This window comes from Balaenoptera ricei, chromosome 4 (genome assembly GCF_028023285.1).
Source record: "Balaenoptera ricei isolate mBalRic1 chromosome 4, mBalRic1.hap2, whole genome shotgun sequence".
Classification (NCBI taxonomy): Eukaryota; Metazoa; Chordata; class Mammalia; order Artiodactyla; family Balaenopteridae; genus Balaenoptera; species Balaenoptera ricei.
In genome coordinates, this window is record NC_082642.1 from 91962609 (window position 1) to 91980278 (window position 17670).

At 44.1% G+C, this 17670-nt stretch overlaps 1 protein-coding gene across 13 annotated transcripts in view; it reads right to left on the reverse strand.

The window, feature by feature from the left end:
* Positions 1-3547, reverse strand: part of KALRN (kalirin RhoGEF kinase) — a 655749-nt gene extending 652202 nt beyond the window's left edge. For all 13 annotated transcript variants that reach the window (XM_059920949.1, XM_059920948.1, XM_059920941.1 and 10 more), the window contains exon 1: positions 3091-3547. In XM_059920949.1, the coding sequence (XP_059776932.1) occupies positions 3091-3163 (73 nt within the window). In that variant the 5' untranslated portion in view covers positions 3164-3547. The remainder of the gene's footprint in view (positions 1-3090) is intronic.
* Positions 3548-17670: the final 14123 nt, after the last annotated feature.

Sequence of the window (17670 nt, forward strand, 5' to 3'; positions counted from 1 at the left end):
CTTCCCACCCTCCATCTCCCCTTCAAGGGCTACCCTCAGTTCCACTCCTCTGTAGTTCTGCCAACTTTTTATCTTATAGCACCATAATGTTCAGCAAGTAATTAATCTCTAATTGAGCAGTAATTGTCAATCTTCTTTTAAAAACTCTTGGAGGGTAGAAACCAATATTTCTTTTGTATCCCATAGCACCCTGGACAGCAGAAGGGTCCTAGTAGAAGCTGAAAAGCCCTTGTTGGTTTTCTATTCCAATTGATTTCTATTCCCAGTTCTGAGTTCCCATATTTCCCCTCCTCTGCCTCATAACCATGATCAATAAAATTATTGTGACACACTCTCCCAGGCTTGGATCAGAGAATTCCCAGAAAGACGACACAGAATACACCAGTCTATAAGAATAATGGTGGGGGCAGGGGGTGTGCATGTGTGTTTCTTTCTGTCCGTGTACATGTATGGATGTAGGATTTGGGGAATGTCAAAAGAACTGAAATACCAAAATAATCAGAAGAGGACAAGTAAAGAACCAAAATGACAGAGTTATTCGAAACATGCCTAATGAGAGGCACAGTATGCCAGAGTTTTGACAAAGCAATTGCCAGTCTGGTCTTTGTGTATGCAAAATTATCCACCAGAAAGTAGGGGGTAATCCTGGCACTAGGGACTTTGAAAATGTGTTTGAAGCTTTTTCAATTGTTCAACTAAATAAATTTATAATCTGTCCAGCCTACCAGGTGTAGTGCTATGTTCCATAAAGATGGGGACTCAGAAGGAGACGGTTAAGAAATATGGCCTTTTCCAGGTTTAAGAATCCCCAGCAAAAGCCCAGGCTAGAGACTGGAAGGGGATAAGATCAGGAAGCAGAGCACAGAGGACCACTCAGGGTGGGTGGTGGTCCTAGACCCTACCACAAACAGTCTGCACCCCCTCTTACAACTTGTTACAGGTCGTCAGTCATTTCCAGCCTTATGCATTGAAGATTTCACCCTTCTCTGATTCAAAGTGCACCTCAGACCTAGGCCCCCCTCAACAAGGCTGCCTGAGGAGGAAGAATATCCCCAACAGGATTCCACAGGAGACGGACCCAGTCTGCTATTTACTCTGTGATTTGAGCCAGGGCTAGACAATGTAAGCCCCATGTTGTGTTTTGAAAGGCCCTGGGAAAAGTAACACATTGGACCATTATAGGCCATTAACACCATTAACACTGTGTGAATTCATTTGTCAGAAATTAGCAAGCCTCCAGAAACTGAGATCTGCTCCAAGGGCCTGAGACAGAGAATAGACAGGATCTAGTGTTTGGATGGTAGAAAAGGGGAAGGAGGAGTGGATGCCAAAAGATAAAAGTGGGTCCAGAAAGGGAAGGTGGGAAAGCTCACACTTCAAGAGTTTTCCCCAGAGCTAAGAAAAGGCAGAGTTTTGTGCCAGATGGGAGGCAAAGGGTGGATGGTAGGGGTGTCAATGAAGACGTCCTGGTGAATGTTTCCAGGTATCATTTAGCCCCCAGAACCTCTCCCCTAGGTAATAAACTAAGGTTATCAGGTCAGGCACCTCTTTAGAATTCATGCTTTGGTTCCTGGGCTGTGTGAGTGAGTGAGTGAGTGAGTGAGTGAGTGAATGAGTGTGTGTGTGTGTGTGTGAGAGAGAGAGAGAGAGAGTATGTGAGAGAGAGAGAAAGGGGGGGATGGAGAAGGTGTATATTAGAATCCACATCTGGGGAAAAGGAAGGAGGGAGGCAAGGTTGAGCCCTGAGAAGCAGGATAGGATAACAGGGGCTCCCTCTGCTTTCTCCAGGTCCTGGCATCAGCTCCTATCCTCCAGCTCTTTCCTCTTCAGACCAACTAGAAAATGAACATATGGGCTGACCAAGTCTTGACTTCTAAAGCCACAAGTCTCCCCAAAAAAGCACCCCATGCCTTCCCTCAGATGACCTCCAGGGCAAGGCAATGAGGTTAGGAAACAGATGGGTGCACAGGGAATCTTCAAAGCCAACCTGCTCTTTGACCCCCATCAGTTCACGTCCTCCAATCCAATTTACAGAAAGAGGGGAGATGCCCAGGGTCCCCATAACTTACTGGACTCTTTGGGAAAAAGATTCCAGACCACATGGTTCCAGACATGGAAGATGGGGAGCTCTACCTAAAGAGTTGGTGGAAGCCACAGGTAAAGAGGAGATGGAGAAACCCTGGTCATCAGAGAAACAGGGCCACAGGTGGTGGCAGATGAGGGTGGTCGGTTCTGCTCTGGGAAAGGGGCTGTGTAGCCAAGGAACAGGAGGATCTATAGACCTGGGGGCTGGGAGGTGGCAGGGGCCGAAAACAGCTGTTAAGGCAGATCTGGGGGGGGCGGTGCTCTACATACCACAGGCAAGCAAAGATTCAGTGGGTGTGTGTGAGGGGGACGCTAACTCACACTTCCAGGAATGAGTGATTCTTATGAAAAGCTCCTCCGTTCCCAGAACTGGAGAAGAGGAGGACAAGGAGGAGGTCCCAGGCGCCCACCGCCCTCCCTGCCGGGTCTGCCTCTTAAGTCTGAGACGCTGGTTCCCCACACGCACCAGGCACTACAGTCCTCGGGCCGCCCCGCTCCCGACTGTCAGTCTGCAGCCTGCGCGACTCCCGGTCCCCACTGTCCCTCTTTGCACATCGGGGCCGGGGGCCGCCGGCCGGAGAAGGGGTGCCGGCCCAGGGCGGCGGGAGCCGGGCTGACAGGCGCTGGGGGGAGGGGGGGAGCCGAGGGAGGGGCGGGGGACGCCGGTAGCGGGAGCGGCGCACTGCAAAGTGATCCAACATCGCCCCATCCCCGCGCTCCGGGAGAAGGCGGCCCGAGGGGACCGCCTCTCGCCTCCCCAACACAGACTCCCGCAAGTGGGGTGAACGCCGAGGGGCGCCGAGCTCCCAGCCCCCACCCCTCCCCAAAATGCAACCCTCATTGCCATAACAACAAGAATCTCGGCCACTCCAGCCCCGGCAACGAGGGGGACTGCCCCCCAACACGCACACGCCAGCAACAGCCCTCCTTCCCCAAACTTGTCCAAGACGCCGCATCCAGCGCAGCAGCCCCCCTCCCCAACCCCCCGAGCCCTGCCCAGCTTACCTGTCCGGAAAAAGGCGTCCACGTCCGAGTCGGCGGCTCCTCCTTCCTCCGCTGCCCCCTCCGGGGGGTTCATGACTGGGGGAGGGCGTCCGCGGGCAGCCGGGGGCCGGCGAAGCCTGGGGCCGAGGGCTGCTCGGCGCCCTGTGGGCGGAGGGCGCGGGGCACAGCGGCCGCGGCCGCAGACCCGGAGGACACCGGGCTTCAAGGGCGGGCGGCCGGCCGGGGCGGCAGGGCTAGGGCAGAGGACGCCGAGGCTCCCTCAGGCAGAGGCGCGCGGAGGGCTGGGGGCGCCTGCCGCCGGCTCCCCCATGGTCCCCCTTCTCCGGGGGCGCTGGCCGCCTGCGGTCTGGCCGGGGCCGGGGTACGAGCTGCCTGGGCGCCTGCTCTCCCTCAGCAGCGGCAGCTGGCTCTCCTCCTCGCCCGTCTGCCTGTCTCTATTGTTCAGCCCTGCTAGGCTCTCCTCTTTATTTTTCCTCCTCCCTCCCACCCTCCCTGTCTCTCTACCTCCTCCCTCCCTCGCTCGACCGCCCGCTCGCTCTCAGCCTCCCTCCCTCGCTCGCTCTCTGGCTCCCCCTCTGGCTCCCTCCGCCGCCGCCGCCGCCGCCGCCGCCTCGCAACTCCTCCCCCGGCTCCCGCTCCTCCGTCCCAGCCAACAATGACCCGGGCAGCGCCGAGCTCAACTAAAGCTCTGGCCCGGGCCGGGGGCTCACCGCGGCCCCCCGGCGGCGCGGACGCCTCCCTCCCCCGCCTCCCCACGCCGGCCTCTCCGGGAGCCAAGCCCGGGCCCCGAGCTATTGTTCGCTGCTGTGCTAGGCCGGCTTCCTGAGCCCCGCAGGAAAAGCGCCGGCGAAGGAGGCGGCCGGGGAGGGGGCGGGGCCGCCGGGCGAGTCCCGGGCCACCGGGCGCACGCCGGGCGAGTCCCGGGCCACCGGGCGCACGCCGGGCGAGTCCCGGGCCACCGGGCGCACGCCGGGCTCGCCGTGGGGGCTCTGGCGCCCCAGCCCTGCGCGCTCAGCCTCGCCCCTCGCGCGGTCCGGGCTCCGGGCCCGGCGGCCGCCTCCTCCACCCCACCCCTTTCCCAGGTGTGTGAGGGCCCGCCCCCCCCAAGCTGCGTGTCCCCCAAGCTGGGCTGATCCGTCCCTAGAGGCTGGACTTTTCCCCTCTCCTTCCCGACAGGCTCTCTCCAGTCTCCTTCACCTCCCGAGCCTTTCGCATTTCCTCACCAACTCTCCTTAGTTCCTTTCTTTTTTAGCTTTTCTCTTCCTTTTTCCCCTTTTCAGCGCCCCTTTAAACATCTCTGCCTGTCGCTGTGACTCTTTGTCCAGTTCATTCCTATTGCGATGTGTCCCTATCTTTCCCTCTGTGACTCTCTTCTGTCTCTCATTTGTCTCTGTCCTGCCTCGGTACTTGGCCCGTATCTCAGCGCTCCTCTTGGACAGCTGTCAAAACTCCCTAATCCCCAGGGCCTTCTCTGTTTTGTTCTTCTCCCTCTTGTGAATGGAAAGATCCAGTTGGCCAGGAGAAAGGAGGTGTTACAGCAAGCTGAATTTCAATTAAAGTGGGGTGTGGGGCTGGGGAGGAATGGGGAAGACCTCAAAAAAGAAAGCAGATGCTGTATGGGGTAATTAATGCAGTGATTGCATTGTGCCAATTGGTTTTTTAAGCAATAATTAAACAATAATTAGCCAGTATTCTGTTTATAGTCCTAGTGACTGCGAAGCTTACAAAACAGAGGCTCTTTAAACCTGAGTACTTAATGTGGTGTGTTGGGGGCTGTTGCTGCTGCCTCATCCAGCCAGATGGAGAGGCTGTGGCCTGACCTAGTGTGTTAAAACACACCTCATAGGAAAACCAGGTCCTAGTGTAAAACTGATGGCCTGCTACCCACCAGCCAGATTCTCCTGGATCTATCTTCGCTGACCACCTACTTGGTTCCATCTCTCTCCAGGTCAAAGCACCTGGAACCTTTCCAGATCTATTAACCGGCTAACTCTAACAGGAAACAGCATTAATTAAATATGTTTTTAGTGAACGCTTTCTGGTTCCCTGTACTCCTTACTTTCTTTACTGAATGTCACAATTTTTTTTCACCCATTGAAAAAAACAAGTACAGTTGCCTGTCTCCAATCTTGGCTACATGTATCAGACCCTGTTTCTTAAAAATTCATAGAGACTGTGACATCACAAGTTCATTGCCATGAGATCTAATTCATCTGGTCCTAATAGCCTGAACTGCCTTAAAGTAGCCAGATGCTCCCTTTCTTACCACCTTCCCTGACAATGAAAGTACTTCTCATTTGTCTTTTCTAAATTTTGCCTTCCCCTTTACCCTGAGCTGAAACCCTGGCCTGCACTCCCACACATGCACATGATGGCAGAGCTGCTACTAACTGGCACCCTTATGCAGATAGAGAACCAGAGGGCTGGCAAGAGCATTAGCTTATCCCAAATTCAGAAGAAACATAACATGTTTAAAGAAAGGTTCATATTAAATTTTCAAAAGATGTGGACCAGAATGGGGGAAAACCTTATATAATGACACAGATTTTTTTGAGAGGAAATTCCTATTAAGATTTTAAATGTTTCTATTAAGCAATTTCTATTAAGATTTTAAATGTTCATAGCTATATTAATATCAGAAAAAGATTTCAGAGCAAAAACTTTTACTAGAGATAAAGAGGGACATTTCAATTCATCAACTGCACATAACAATCCTAAAATTTTTTGCATCTGGGAGAGTTTCAAAATATATGAAGCAAAACTGATAGGACAAAACAAGGAGAAATAGACAAATTCAAAAGTATAGTCAGAGGTTTTAACATCTGTCTCACTCAATAATTGATAAGGAAACAGATCACCAGTAAGGATATGGGAGACTTGAACAATGCTATCAACCAACTTAACTGACATATACAGAACACGCCACTCAATAACAACAAATATTTTTTTTTTTCAAGTGCACGGCTATCAGCTGCATAAGATAAACTATATGCTAAGCCATAAAACAAGTGTTGATAAATGTAAGAGAATTAACATCATGCAAAGTGATACGAAAATTATACCTCAGTTGTTTTTTTTAAAAAATCATACAATGTTCTCTGAGCACAATGAATTAAATTAGAAATTAATAACAAATATATGAAAAAATCCCCGAAATATTTGAAAACTAAAAAAATAACCCATGATCAACTAAGAACTCAATGGAGATATCAGAAAGAATTTTTAACCAAATAAAGATGAAAAAACATCATATAAAAATCTATAAAATAGAGCTAAAACAGTACATAGAGGGAAATTTGTAGTACCAAAATACCTATTTTGTAAAGTCTCAAATCAATGATCTCCTGTTCTACCTTAAGAGCAAATGAAATCCAAAGCAGAAGAATAGAAAGTTTAAAAGATTTGAGCATAAAGAAATGAAATACATAACAGAAAAACAAAGGAGAAAAATCAGTGAAACTAAAAGTGAGTTCTTTGAGAAGATAGATAAAATTGACAAACCTCTAGCCAGACTGCAATAAGGAAACAGAGAGAAGACTCAAATTAGTATTATTAGCAGAAATAAGAGAAGTGACATCACTATAGATTATAGATAGGTAAAAAGAATAATAAGGAAATATTAATGAACAATTTTCTGCCAACAAATTTGACAACTTAAAATGGACAAATTCTTTGGAAGACACAAACTACTAAAGCTCACTCAAGAAGAAATAGATAACTTAAATAGCCATATATCAATTAAAGAAATTAAATTTGTAGCTTAAAAGCTTCCCACAAAGAAAACTCAAGACCCATATGGCTTCAGTGGTGAACTCTATGAAACATTTAAGGAAGAAACAATACCAATTCCATACACACTCTTCCAGAAAAAGTGAAGAAGAGAGAATATTTCCCAACTATTTCTATGAGGCCAGGATTACTGTGATGCCAAAACTAAACAAAGACCATGCAAGAGAAAAAAACAAAACAAAACTACAGACCGCTATCCTTCATGAACATAGATGCAAAATTCTTAATAAAATTTTAGCAAATCAAATCCAATAATATGTAAAAAGGATAATACAACATGACCAAGTGGGTGGGTTTATATCAAGGAGGCAAGATGGATTTAACATTTGAAAATCTATCAGTGTAATTTACCATATGTTATGGATTGAGTTGTGTCCCCCAAAAAGATATGTTGAAGTCCTAATCTGAGGTACCTGTGAATGTGACCTTATTTTGAAATAAATCTTTGTAAGTGTAATCAACTTTGGATGAGGTCATTAAGGTGGGCACTAATCCAACATGACTGGTGTCCTTATAAGAAGAGAAAAACTCCATGTGAAGACAGAGACACAGAGAAAACACCATGTTACAATGGAGGCAGAGATTGGAATGATGCAGCTGCAAGCCAAGGAACACCAAGAATTGATGGCCACCACCAGAAGCTAGGAAGAGGCAAGGAAGGATTCCACCCAGAGTCTCAGAGGGACCATAGCCCTGCTGACACCTTGATTTCAGACTTCTGGTCTCCAGAACTGGAACAGAATAAATTTCTGTTCTTTTAAACCACCCAATTTGTGGTACTTTGTTATGGTAGCCCTAGAAAATTCATATACCATATTTAAAAAGAAAAACCATATGATCATTTCAATAGATACAGGAAAAGCATTTGACAACATACAACATCTATTTCTGATCAAAACTCTCAGCAAACTAGGAATTGAAAGAACTTCCTCAACTTAATAAATGGCATCTACAAAAAACCTACAGTAACATTATACTGAATGGCAAAAAACTAAATGCTTCCTCCTAAGATCAGAACAAAGCAAAAATATCCACTCTCACTCCTATTCAACATTGTACTGGATATTCTAGCCAGTACAACAAGGTAAGAAAAAGAAATTAAAGGCATCCAAATTGAAGAGGAAGAGGTAAAACTATCTTTATTCATAGACATGATTGCCTATTTAGAAAATCCATGAAATCCATCAAAATGTCACTAGAACTAATAATGTGTTTAGCAAGATTTCAGGATGTAAGACCAATATTTAAAAATAAATTGTATTTTTATACACTAGCAATGAAGATTGTAAATGGAAGTTTAAAAGCATCACTATTTATATTAGCTTGGAAAAATGTGACATATGAAGGCTAAATCTGATAAAAGATATGCAAGACCCTTGCAGTGTAAACTATAATATATTCTGAAAGAAATTAAAGAAGACTCAAGTAAATGGAGAGTTACACTGTGTCATGATCAGAAGACTCAAAATGCTTAAGACATCAATTTTCTCCAAATTGATCAGCAGATTTGATGCAATCCCAATCAAGATTCCAGAAGGTTTTTGTGTAGATATTGACAAACTGATTCAATGCAAAGAAACTAGAAAGCCAAAACGACTAAGAAAAAGAGGAAAAAAGTTGAAGGACTTACACTACCCAATTTCAAGAATTATTATAAATTTACAGTAATCAAGACAATGTGGTGTTGGTGTAAAGATAGACAAATAGATCAACGGAATAGAATGGAGTACAGAAACAGACCCACACATGTATTGTCAATTGCTTTGCAACAAAGATCAGAGGGAATTCAGTGTAAAAAGGAGAGCCTTTACACATGGTGCTTGAAAAACTGAAAATCTATATTAGTTTTCTATGGCTGCTATAACAAATTGCCACAAACTCAGTGGCTTATAACATCCCAAATTTTATTATCTTACAGTTCTGGAAGTCAAAAGTCCAAAATGTGTCTCACTGTGCTAAAATCAAGGTATTAGTGGGACTGCGTTCTTTCTGGAGGCTCTGGGAGAGAATCTGTTTCCTTGTTTTTTCCAGCTTCCAGAAGCCACCTGTATTTTTTGGCTTTTGTCCTCCTTCCTCCATCTTCAAAACCACCTATGAGCCTCTCACACTGCCATCTCTCTGGTTCTCCACTTTTAAGGGCCCTTGTGATTATAGTGGGCCCACTCAGAATAATCTAGGATAATCTCCCTATTTTAAGGTCATCTGATTAGCAAACTTAATTCCATCTGAAACCTTAATTCCCTTGTAATTTGCTGTGTAACCTAACATAATCACAGGTTCTGAGGACTGGGAGGTAGACATCATTGGGGAAATGCATTATTCTATCACAATATCCACATTAAAAAAAAAGATAATTTGGATCAATATTTTACACTAGATACAAAATGGATCATAGACCTAAGTGTGTACCTAAAACTATAAAATTTCTAGCGGACATTGAAGAAAATCTTTGTGATTTTGGTAGGCAAAGATTTCTTAGCTATGACACCAAAAGCATAATCCTTAAAAGGAAAAAATGATAAACTTGACTTCATCAAAACTAAGAGGTTCTAGTCTTCAAAAGACATTGTTAAGAAAATGAAAAGACAAGCCATCGGGAGAAATATTTGAGAGTTACATATCTGATGAAGGGCTATACCCAGAATATATAAAGAATTCTCAAACTCAAAATAAGAAAACAAACAACCCAATTTTGAAAAATTGGGCAAAAGATTTGAATAGACACTCACCTTAGCAGATATATGGATGGCAAATAAGCACCTGAGAAGATGCTCAACATCATTAGTCATTAGGGAAATTAAAATCACAATGAGACACTACAATCTATATGAATATCTAAAATAAAAAGACATTCATACCAAGTGTTGGTGAGGATGTGGAATAACTGGAACTCATACACTTCTGGTGAGATTATTAAATGATACAACCAGTTTAGAAAAGAGTTTGGCAGTTTTTTTTTGGTTTGGTTTTTTTTGTGTGTTTTTTTTCATTTTTTTGAAATTTATTTCATTTTTTTATAGAGCAGGTTCTTATTAGTTATCTATTTTATACATATTAGTGTATATATGTCAATCCCAATCTCCCAATTCATCCCACCACACCCCTGCCACCCTCACTTTCCCCCCTTGGTGTCCATACGTTTGTTCTCTACATCTGTGTCTCTATTTCTGCCTTGCAAACCAGTTCATCTGTACCATTTTTCTTGATTCCACATATATGCATTAATATATGATATTTGTTTTTCTCTTTCTGACTTACTTCACTCTGTATGACACTCTCTAGGTCCATCCACATCTCTACAAATGACCAAATTTCATTCCGTTTAATGGCTGAGTAATATTCCATTGTATATATGTATCACATCTTCTTTATCCATTTGTCTGTTGATGGGCATTTAGGTTGCTTCCATGACCTGGCTATTGTACACAGTGCTGCCATGAACATTGATGTACGTGTGTCTTTTTGATTTATGGTTTTCTCTGGGTATATGCCCAGTAGTGGGATTACTGGATCTGGCAGTTTCTTACATAAACATGCCCCTATGTTATGGCCCAGCCATTCTTGGTATTTACCCAAGAGAAATAAAAGCATACATCAATGCAAAGACTTGTACACACATGTTCATAGCAGCTTTATATTTATAATAGCCAAAAACAGGATGCAATCACAAAATTCATCAAGTGATGAGATAAACAAATTGCAATATATTCATAATATAGAATACTACTCAGTAATAAAAATGAATGAATTATTGATATACCAACAATACATGGATAAAATAATTATGCTGAATGAATAAAAGTCAGACCAGAAGAGTCCATAATAAATTATTCTATCTATATAAAATTATAGGAAATGCAAAGTAATCTATACTTATAGAAAAGTGCATCTGTGGGTGGAGATGACCAGAACAGGAGACTGGGAGGGCAGGAGCAAGAGGGTAGGATTATGAAGAGGAACAAAGAAACTTCTGGAGATGATGGATATGTCCTTGATTGTGGTGATGGTTTCATGGGTGTGTGCTTATGTCAAAACTGGTCAAAACTGGTCAATTATACCTCAATAAAGCTATTTTTTTTTAAAAAATTTTTTAAAAGAACAGGGTAAAGCTATAACTACTATATACAAGGATATAGTAGTTATCTTGAGGGGATTATATGGGATTTTTATGGATTATAAAATATATATATATTTAAATTTTCATAATATGTATTCTTTACAATGAGGAGAGAGAGAGAGAGAATCACGACCTGGGGAAATTTTTCCACACGGTGCATAAGAATTCAGGGTGGAGGAAGGAGGAGAGATGTTCAGGACCAAGTATTTAGAAAAAACTCTCAAATAATTTGACAGACATCCCCTTCTCTCCACCCCTCTTTGAAGATTTAAGGAGGAAGGGGACAGGATGATACAGAAGACTAGACGGAAGAATGATGAAGTGTATTGTGCCCAGAAGCCTTCAGAGTGTTACTGACCTGGGTTCTTGGACTACTGAATCAACAGAAATTGATAACAGGCCAGAAGAGGAGTTCAGGCAAGGCTTTTATTGGGACTCATGCTGCAGCACGGGGGAGCAAGAACAAGTAACAGGTGCCCTTGCTCGTTCCCTGAGGCAGAGGCGAGCTGGTTATGGGGTGAGGGTAGGGGCAGGTTGGTGGGTTTGGTCGGAGGGGTGGCTTAGGTGGTCTGCCTCGCCCCTTGGTGGTGCTGTGTGCAGAGAGCATGCCCGCTACCCTGCTTCTGTTCCTGGCACCTCAGAAGTGGCAGGTGGGTTTTGGCCTTTTTGTATCTTATTGTTCATAATTTGCCCCAACTGCACATGTAGGCAGTTAATTTTATTCCCTTATAGTTTCTTTGTATCTGTTGCTGGAGGAGACATGTGTCCAGGTGCAAGCACTACAGCAGTGCAGCAAAGGGTCCCAGGCCCCATGTCCCAGCCTGTCTCAAGAAGAGTTCAGAATTCATAGAAATAATCAAGGAGCAAGGCGGTAAGCACCTCAACGACGGTGTGGCTGTGGGAAGGAAACAGAAAGCTGTGAAAATCACCAAGAAGGAAAAGCAGTAGCATGTGTTGATGGCTTATATGTGGAGTGGAGCAGATCTGGGCAGAAAAGAGGAAGAGGTGGTGAACTGGAATTCAAGACATCGCTGGGCACTAGGTAACAGAGAATGGTGGCATGAGTAACAGAAGAAAAAAATCTAGAGGAGAAACCAATCTATAGAAAGATGGGAAAGTGATTTAGTAGGATACATGATTTAGTAGGAAAGTGATTTACTTAATCTAACCCCTCATTTCATCACTAAGAAAACTAGAGAATGAAATGACTTGTCCAAAGTCACATAGCAGACCCTAGAATTCGTGCCTCCTAGGCCAGTTTTCCATGCTGCTTCCCTGTAACACATTTCCTCCTACCTGACTATCTGAAGTGATGATGGGCATCGGGTGGTAATGTCCAATCAGCAGTTAGAACTGTAAGCACAGAACCTGGGAGGGTTAGGAGCTGGAAATATTGATTAAGGAGCTAGGAGCTGGCTGAAGCAGCAAGAGCAAATGGGATAAATGGTTTTCTATCCATTTCTATTAGCTTTCATCTTTAGACGTATTATCCACTTGTACGTCCTGCTTTCCACTCAAATAAAATTTGCCTTAGAACCAGCACCTCTTCCTGTCTCTCCTGACTTCATCATTCCGTTCCCACAGACTAGAGCCATGGGACACTTGCTAGGCTCCTCCACCTCTTCTACTTCCAGCATCCATGCCATCATTAAGCTAAAGTTTTCCTTTGAAATGTCACCCGTTGCCCCCTTTTCCCTCCAATGCCATCCTAGCCCAGCCTTCAGCTCTGTCATCTTTTTTTAAAAAATAAATTTATTTATTTTTGGCTGCATTGGGTCTTTGTTGCTGCGCGCGGGCTTTCTCTAGTTGCGGCGAACAGGGGCTACTCTTCATTGCGGTGCACAGACTTCTCATTGCAGTGGCTTGTCTTGTTGCGGAGCACGGGCTCCAGGCACGCGGGCTCAGTAGCTGTGGTTCACGGGCTCTAGAAAGCGTTTGTGGCACTCGGGCTTAACTGCTCCACGGCGTGTGGGATCTTCCCGGACCAGGGCTCGAACCGGTGTCCCCTGAATTGGCAGGCGGATTCTTAACCACTGCGCCACCGGGGAAGTCCCTCAGCTCTGTAATCTTGAATTTCCACAATAGCTTGTCAACTGGCTTCCCCAGGTAAGGTTGGGGGGGAAGTAAAGCCAATGCCTGAAAAAAAAAAAAAGATAGACCAGCAAGACAGACAAGTCACAGGAACATGTTGGCCTTGGAGACGAAAGACAAGAGGGTGACAGGGGCCAGACTGGGGTCAAAAACGGCAGATGCCACAGATAAATGAGGGGCAACAAAGACTGGGATGTGGAGACAGGATTTGGGTAAGTGGTAGGTTTCAAGGCATTTTTGTGAGAGAAAGAGGAGGCTGGAACCAGACTGCAGGAGAGAGGATGTGGTGAGGGAGCAAAGCAGAGGGTGGAACCTGACTGTAGACAGAACCGGGGCCAGTGTGTGAAGAGAGAATGGGAGGAGCAAAGCTGAAACATCTGTTCATGATGTTTGGGCAGTGAAAAAAGAATATAAGACAGTAGCTAGACCGGATGGTCAAGTGTCCAAATATTTATTTCATTTTGTTTTTCAAAATGGAGTTAGCTGTGCAGAGTTGAAGGACACAGCTGAGAGAAGAAGAGAGGGATAAAAAGTTCTGAAGCTGGAAACCTATGAGCATCATTGCAGAAACCGGAAAGGCGGGTGGCCTTCCCTGTTGCAGGGATCAGCCGGCATCCTGAGGGTTGGTCTGCATAGAGGAAGCTGGTGGAAGGTATTTGGGCCTCAAATCTTGATTCCCAGCCCTCCGTCCATACTACACAGGAAATTTCTAACACAAAGCTGTTTCCTTTGTCACACCATTTTCTGTTTAGAGTGAGCATGGGAAGTAATCTGTCCTGTTCTTTTAACACTTCCAAGGGAATGCCAAAACATCCCCCAGTCTTCACCTTGCTTGATATACAGTTGTGACAGAACCAAAGTTCTTCCTGACCTCTACTCTTAATCCTTCCTGCTGCAATTGGAGTCCATTCCCTCTCATCCTGTCTTTGGGGAAAGCATGTGGTGGCCAAAAAGCCTGCCTGCATGAGGAAATCTGCAACAGGTAAAGATCTGGATTTCCTCCAGACCCTGAGGAAGTTGCCCTCATAGACTCCACACCCATGTTCCTGTCAGCCTTGCCTATCCTGAAGAGAGGGCGTAACTCAAAAAGACAAAAGAGCATTCAAGTATACCTCAGTTTCCACTGACATTTTGAGAGAAAGACCCCCTTAGACAGTTCAGAGATTCAGGTCCAAAGGAAGCCAGAAGAAATTCCACAGCTAATAAACCAAAGCATATCTGAAGCTACCCAAGAAGAGTTACATGTGCTTAAGAAGTGAAGAGACACATAATCCAGTCAGCCCAGAAGCCTCTCTGTGTCACTAAGTGGACTCGAGGAAGAGTTAAGTCTCCTCTCTGATGCCATCTCAGAGGATAGGGCCTGCCAAGCACCCCTAGGAGATATGTCTCACAGCAAGTGACAAGAAAGGAATCAAGATGTGAAAAAGAAAGCAAGAAACAGAAAGGTCAGGATGGAAAAGGAGTAAAGACAAAGGTGGAAGAAAGATGATGATAAGAACACAACAAAATAGGAGACAGGGCACGAGAGAGGTGGCAAAAGATGTAGAGAAAGGGAGAGAATGTCTTCCTGCTGTTCACTTATAGCAGAGGTTTTGTAAATAAAGTTTTATTGGAATGCAGCCATGCCATTCTTTTTTTTTTTAACATCTTTATTGGAGTATAATTGCTTTACAATGGTGTGTTAGTTTCTGCTGTATAACAAAGCGAATCAGCTATACATACACATATATCCCCATATCTCCTCCCTCTTGTGTCTCCCTCCCACCCTCCCTACCCCATCCCTCTAGGTGGTCACAAAGCACCGAGCTGATCTCCCTGTGCTATGTGGCTGCTTCCCACTAGCTATCTATTTTGCATTTGATAGTGTATATATGTCCATCATGCCATTCTTTTACTTACTGTCTATGGCTGCTTTTGTGCTACAACAGCAGAGCTGAGTAGTTGTGACAGAGACCTGTGGCCTGCAAAGTCAAAAATATTTACTATCTGGCCTTTACAAAAAAAGGTTTGCTGGCTTTTTTTAAGTAATAATGTCATAACTTCCTCTAACGCTAGTAAGCTCTCCCTGGTTCGTCAACTATTCTTTATGCTTAAAGGTATCTTCAGAAACCATTATCCTGAAAGAAACCAAGGCGAGAGCCAAGCAATAGGAAAATTATTCAGAGCTGTAGCTTAGAGAGTGACCAAAGCAAGACTGCACCAAGATACAAGAGAAATCTCAAAGCTGAAGAACAAATCTGACTCTCAGAAAGATAGCTATAGATGGAAAATATATATGTGTATATATATATATGTATGTGTGTGTGAAATATAATTTTAGCCGCATGTGCTAAATACTAATCAGAAACTTATATACATAAATATATATATATGTATATTTCTGAGGAGCATTATGTTTCTGTATATACATTTTTCCTGATTAGTATTTTAGCAATGCTAAAATCACATTTTGTACATTACTAAAATCACAGTTGTTTCATGGTGATAAGATTAATACGATTTGGGAATTAAAGCAATTGATCAATACATGAATAATAATAATATAAAACTGAAATATGGATAACGGGAAATTAGGGAAAGAAAATAGTTTAAATGTTTCCATTATCTTCTTCTGATATTAACATGAGAGTACATGTTTGAAAGTGTATTTTTTATATCTCTATCCAAGGTGCTTGATAACATGAGACTGAGGAGGAAAAAGGCTGGGAGTAAAGGGTGAATTCTACCCCATGAAATGTGAAACAGAGTCATCTAGGCTGTTCCAGAGATTCTGCAAAGAAATTAAAGAGCCAGGTGAAAGCCACATGTCTCCTGCATTTTGGCTCATATTTTTCCAGTCTTATCTTCTTCAGATTACTCCTCCCCAATCTCCATGAAGCCATCCCACTCTGTCTTGTCCTGCACTCTCACACACACACACATTCATGACTCCAGGCACAAGGTTCTACTCTTCATCCTCTCAATTATCCAGCAATCCTTGCGCTGTCCCCATTTCTAGGCTCCTGTTCAAAGGCAAAAACACTGCTGGTTACCTACCCAAAATCCATTCTCCTTACTAAGGCAACTGCAATGTTATCCAGGAGGGCAGTGTGTCCAGCTAAAATGTTCACCTTCCCCCAACTCCTTTGCATCTAGGGGTGGCCATGTAACTTATTTCTTGTCATGAGACATGACTCAGAGAAAGTCTACTAGGGAGTTGGGGAAAGTGTTTGCCCTCCTTATACAGGCCCTCCCTTTCCCTCCCACATGCCTCTCTCCTTTCTCCATTCTCCTTTCTTTCCTTCCTTTCTTTCTTCTTTTTCCTGCCTGGTCCACAAACAGGAGGCTTGAGATAGAACAGCCATCTTGAGAGCATGACACAGCAAAGCCACAGGCTAAGGATGGGAAGCCTAAGGAGAGAAGAAGCCTGAGACCCTGAGGACAACTTGGAGCTGCTGCATCAGCCTTGGACTTCTCATTAAGTGAGAATAACATGCTGTCATTTAGTTAAGGCTCTATAGGCAGGTTTAGGTAATGGGTAGCCTAACGTAACTAATACCCTTCCTTCTACCTGGAAAGTCACTCTCCCCATTTCATAGCCAGTTTTTGAAAACCTACGCTTCCTTCAAAACCCACCTTAAATCCCACCTCCTTAAGAAGGCATTCCATAACGTCTCAAGATTAATCTCCTTCTCTCCCGTGGTCACATAGGGCACAATTAAGATCATTAAAGTAGCATGCATGTATCAAGCATGCTTCATGTCATAAGTAATTACGAATGTTTATTCACACATACCACGCCGCTCCCAGATTGAGAGCTACTAAGGGCAAGGATCTTCTTCACTCATTTGGAATGCCCGGCAGCACCCAGCACCTTGCCCAGAGCAGTCACTCAATGAAGGATTGTTGAATTACTTTGATAGGAGACATGCTCCTCCCTTCCCAAGTATATATTACGGATCATATTAAAACACCTGGCCTCTATGTATATAGGGGGAAAAGTTACCAAATGGAAAATAGACTTTAGAAATCCTGGTCATGTTTTGACCACATTTTGACTGTTTTGAAACTGTACAGCCTATTGCTGACTAATGGACCAGATGTATAAACTAAAGTCAAAGAAGGGACAGAAATGAGATGGTATTTAAAGCCCAAGACTGGGCCTATATACTATCAAAACAGTATGCTGGTTTCACCAAACTCAACCTCAAAACAGTATCTGCTGAAGGTAGACCCCTATCTACAGCAGTTAATCCAACTTTTACACTTCTACTGCTTATTTATTTCCTTTGTTTGACAAATTTTTTTTGAGCACCTACTATGTGTCAAGCCTAAAGTGACCAATCATCCCATTTTGCCTGTGACTGAGGGGTTTTTGAGATGCAGGACGTTTAGTACTAAAACCAGAGAGTCCCAGGCAAACCAAGATGGTTGGCTACCCAAGAAGCTCTGTTCTCGATAATGGATATAGAGCAGTAAAAAAGACAAATGTGGTCGCTGCCCATATGGAGCTCTACAATCTAGTGGGCTTTTATTGGGGGGATCCTAGTAATTACAAATAGGTTTGCAGCCTTTAACTATATTTTCAAGTCATTCAAGTTAGA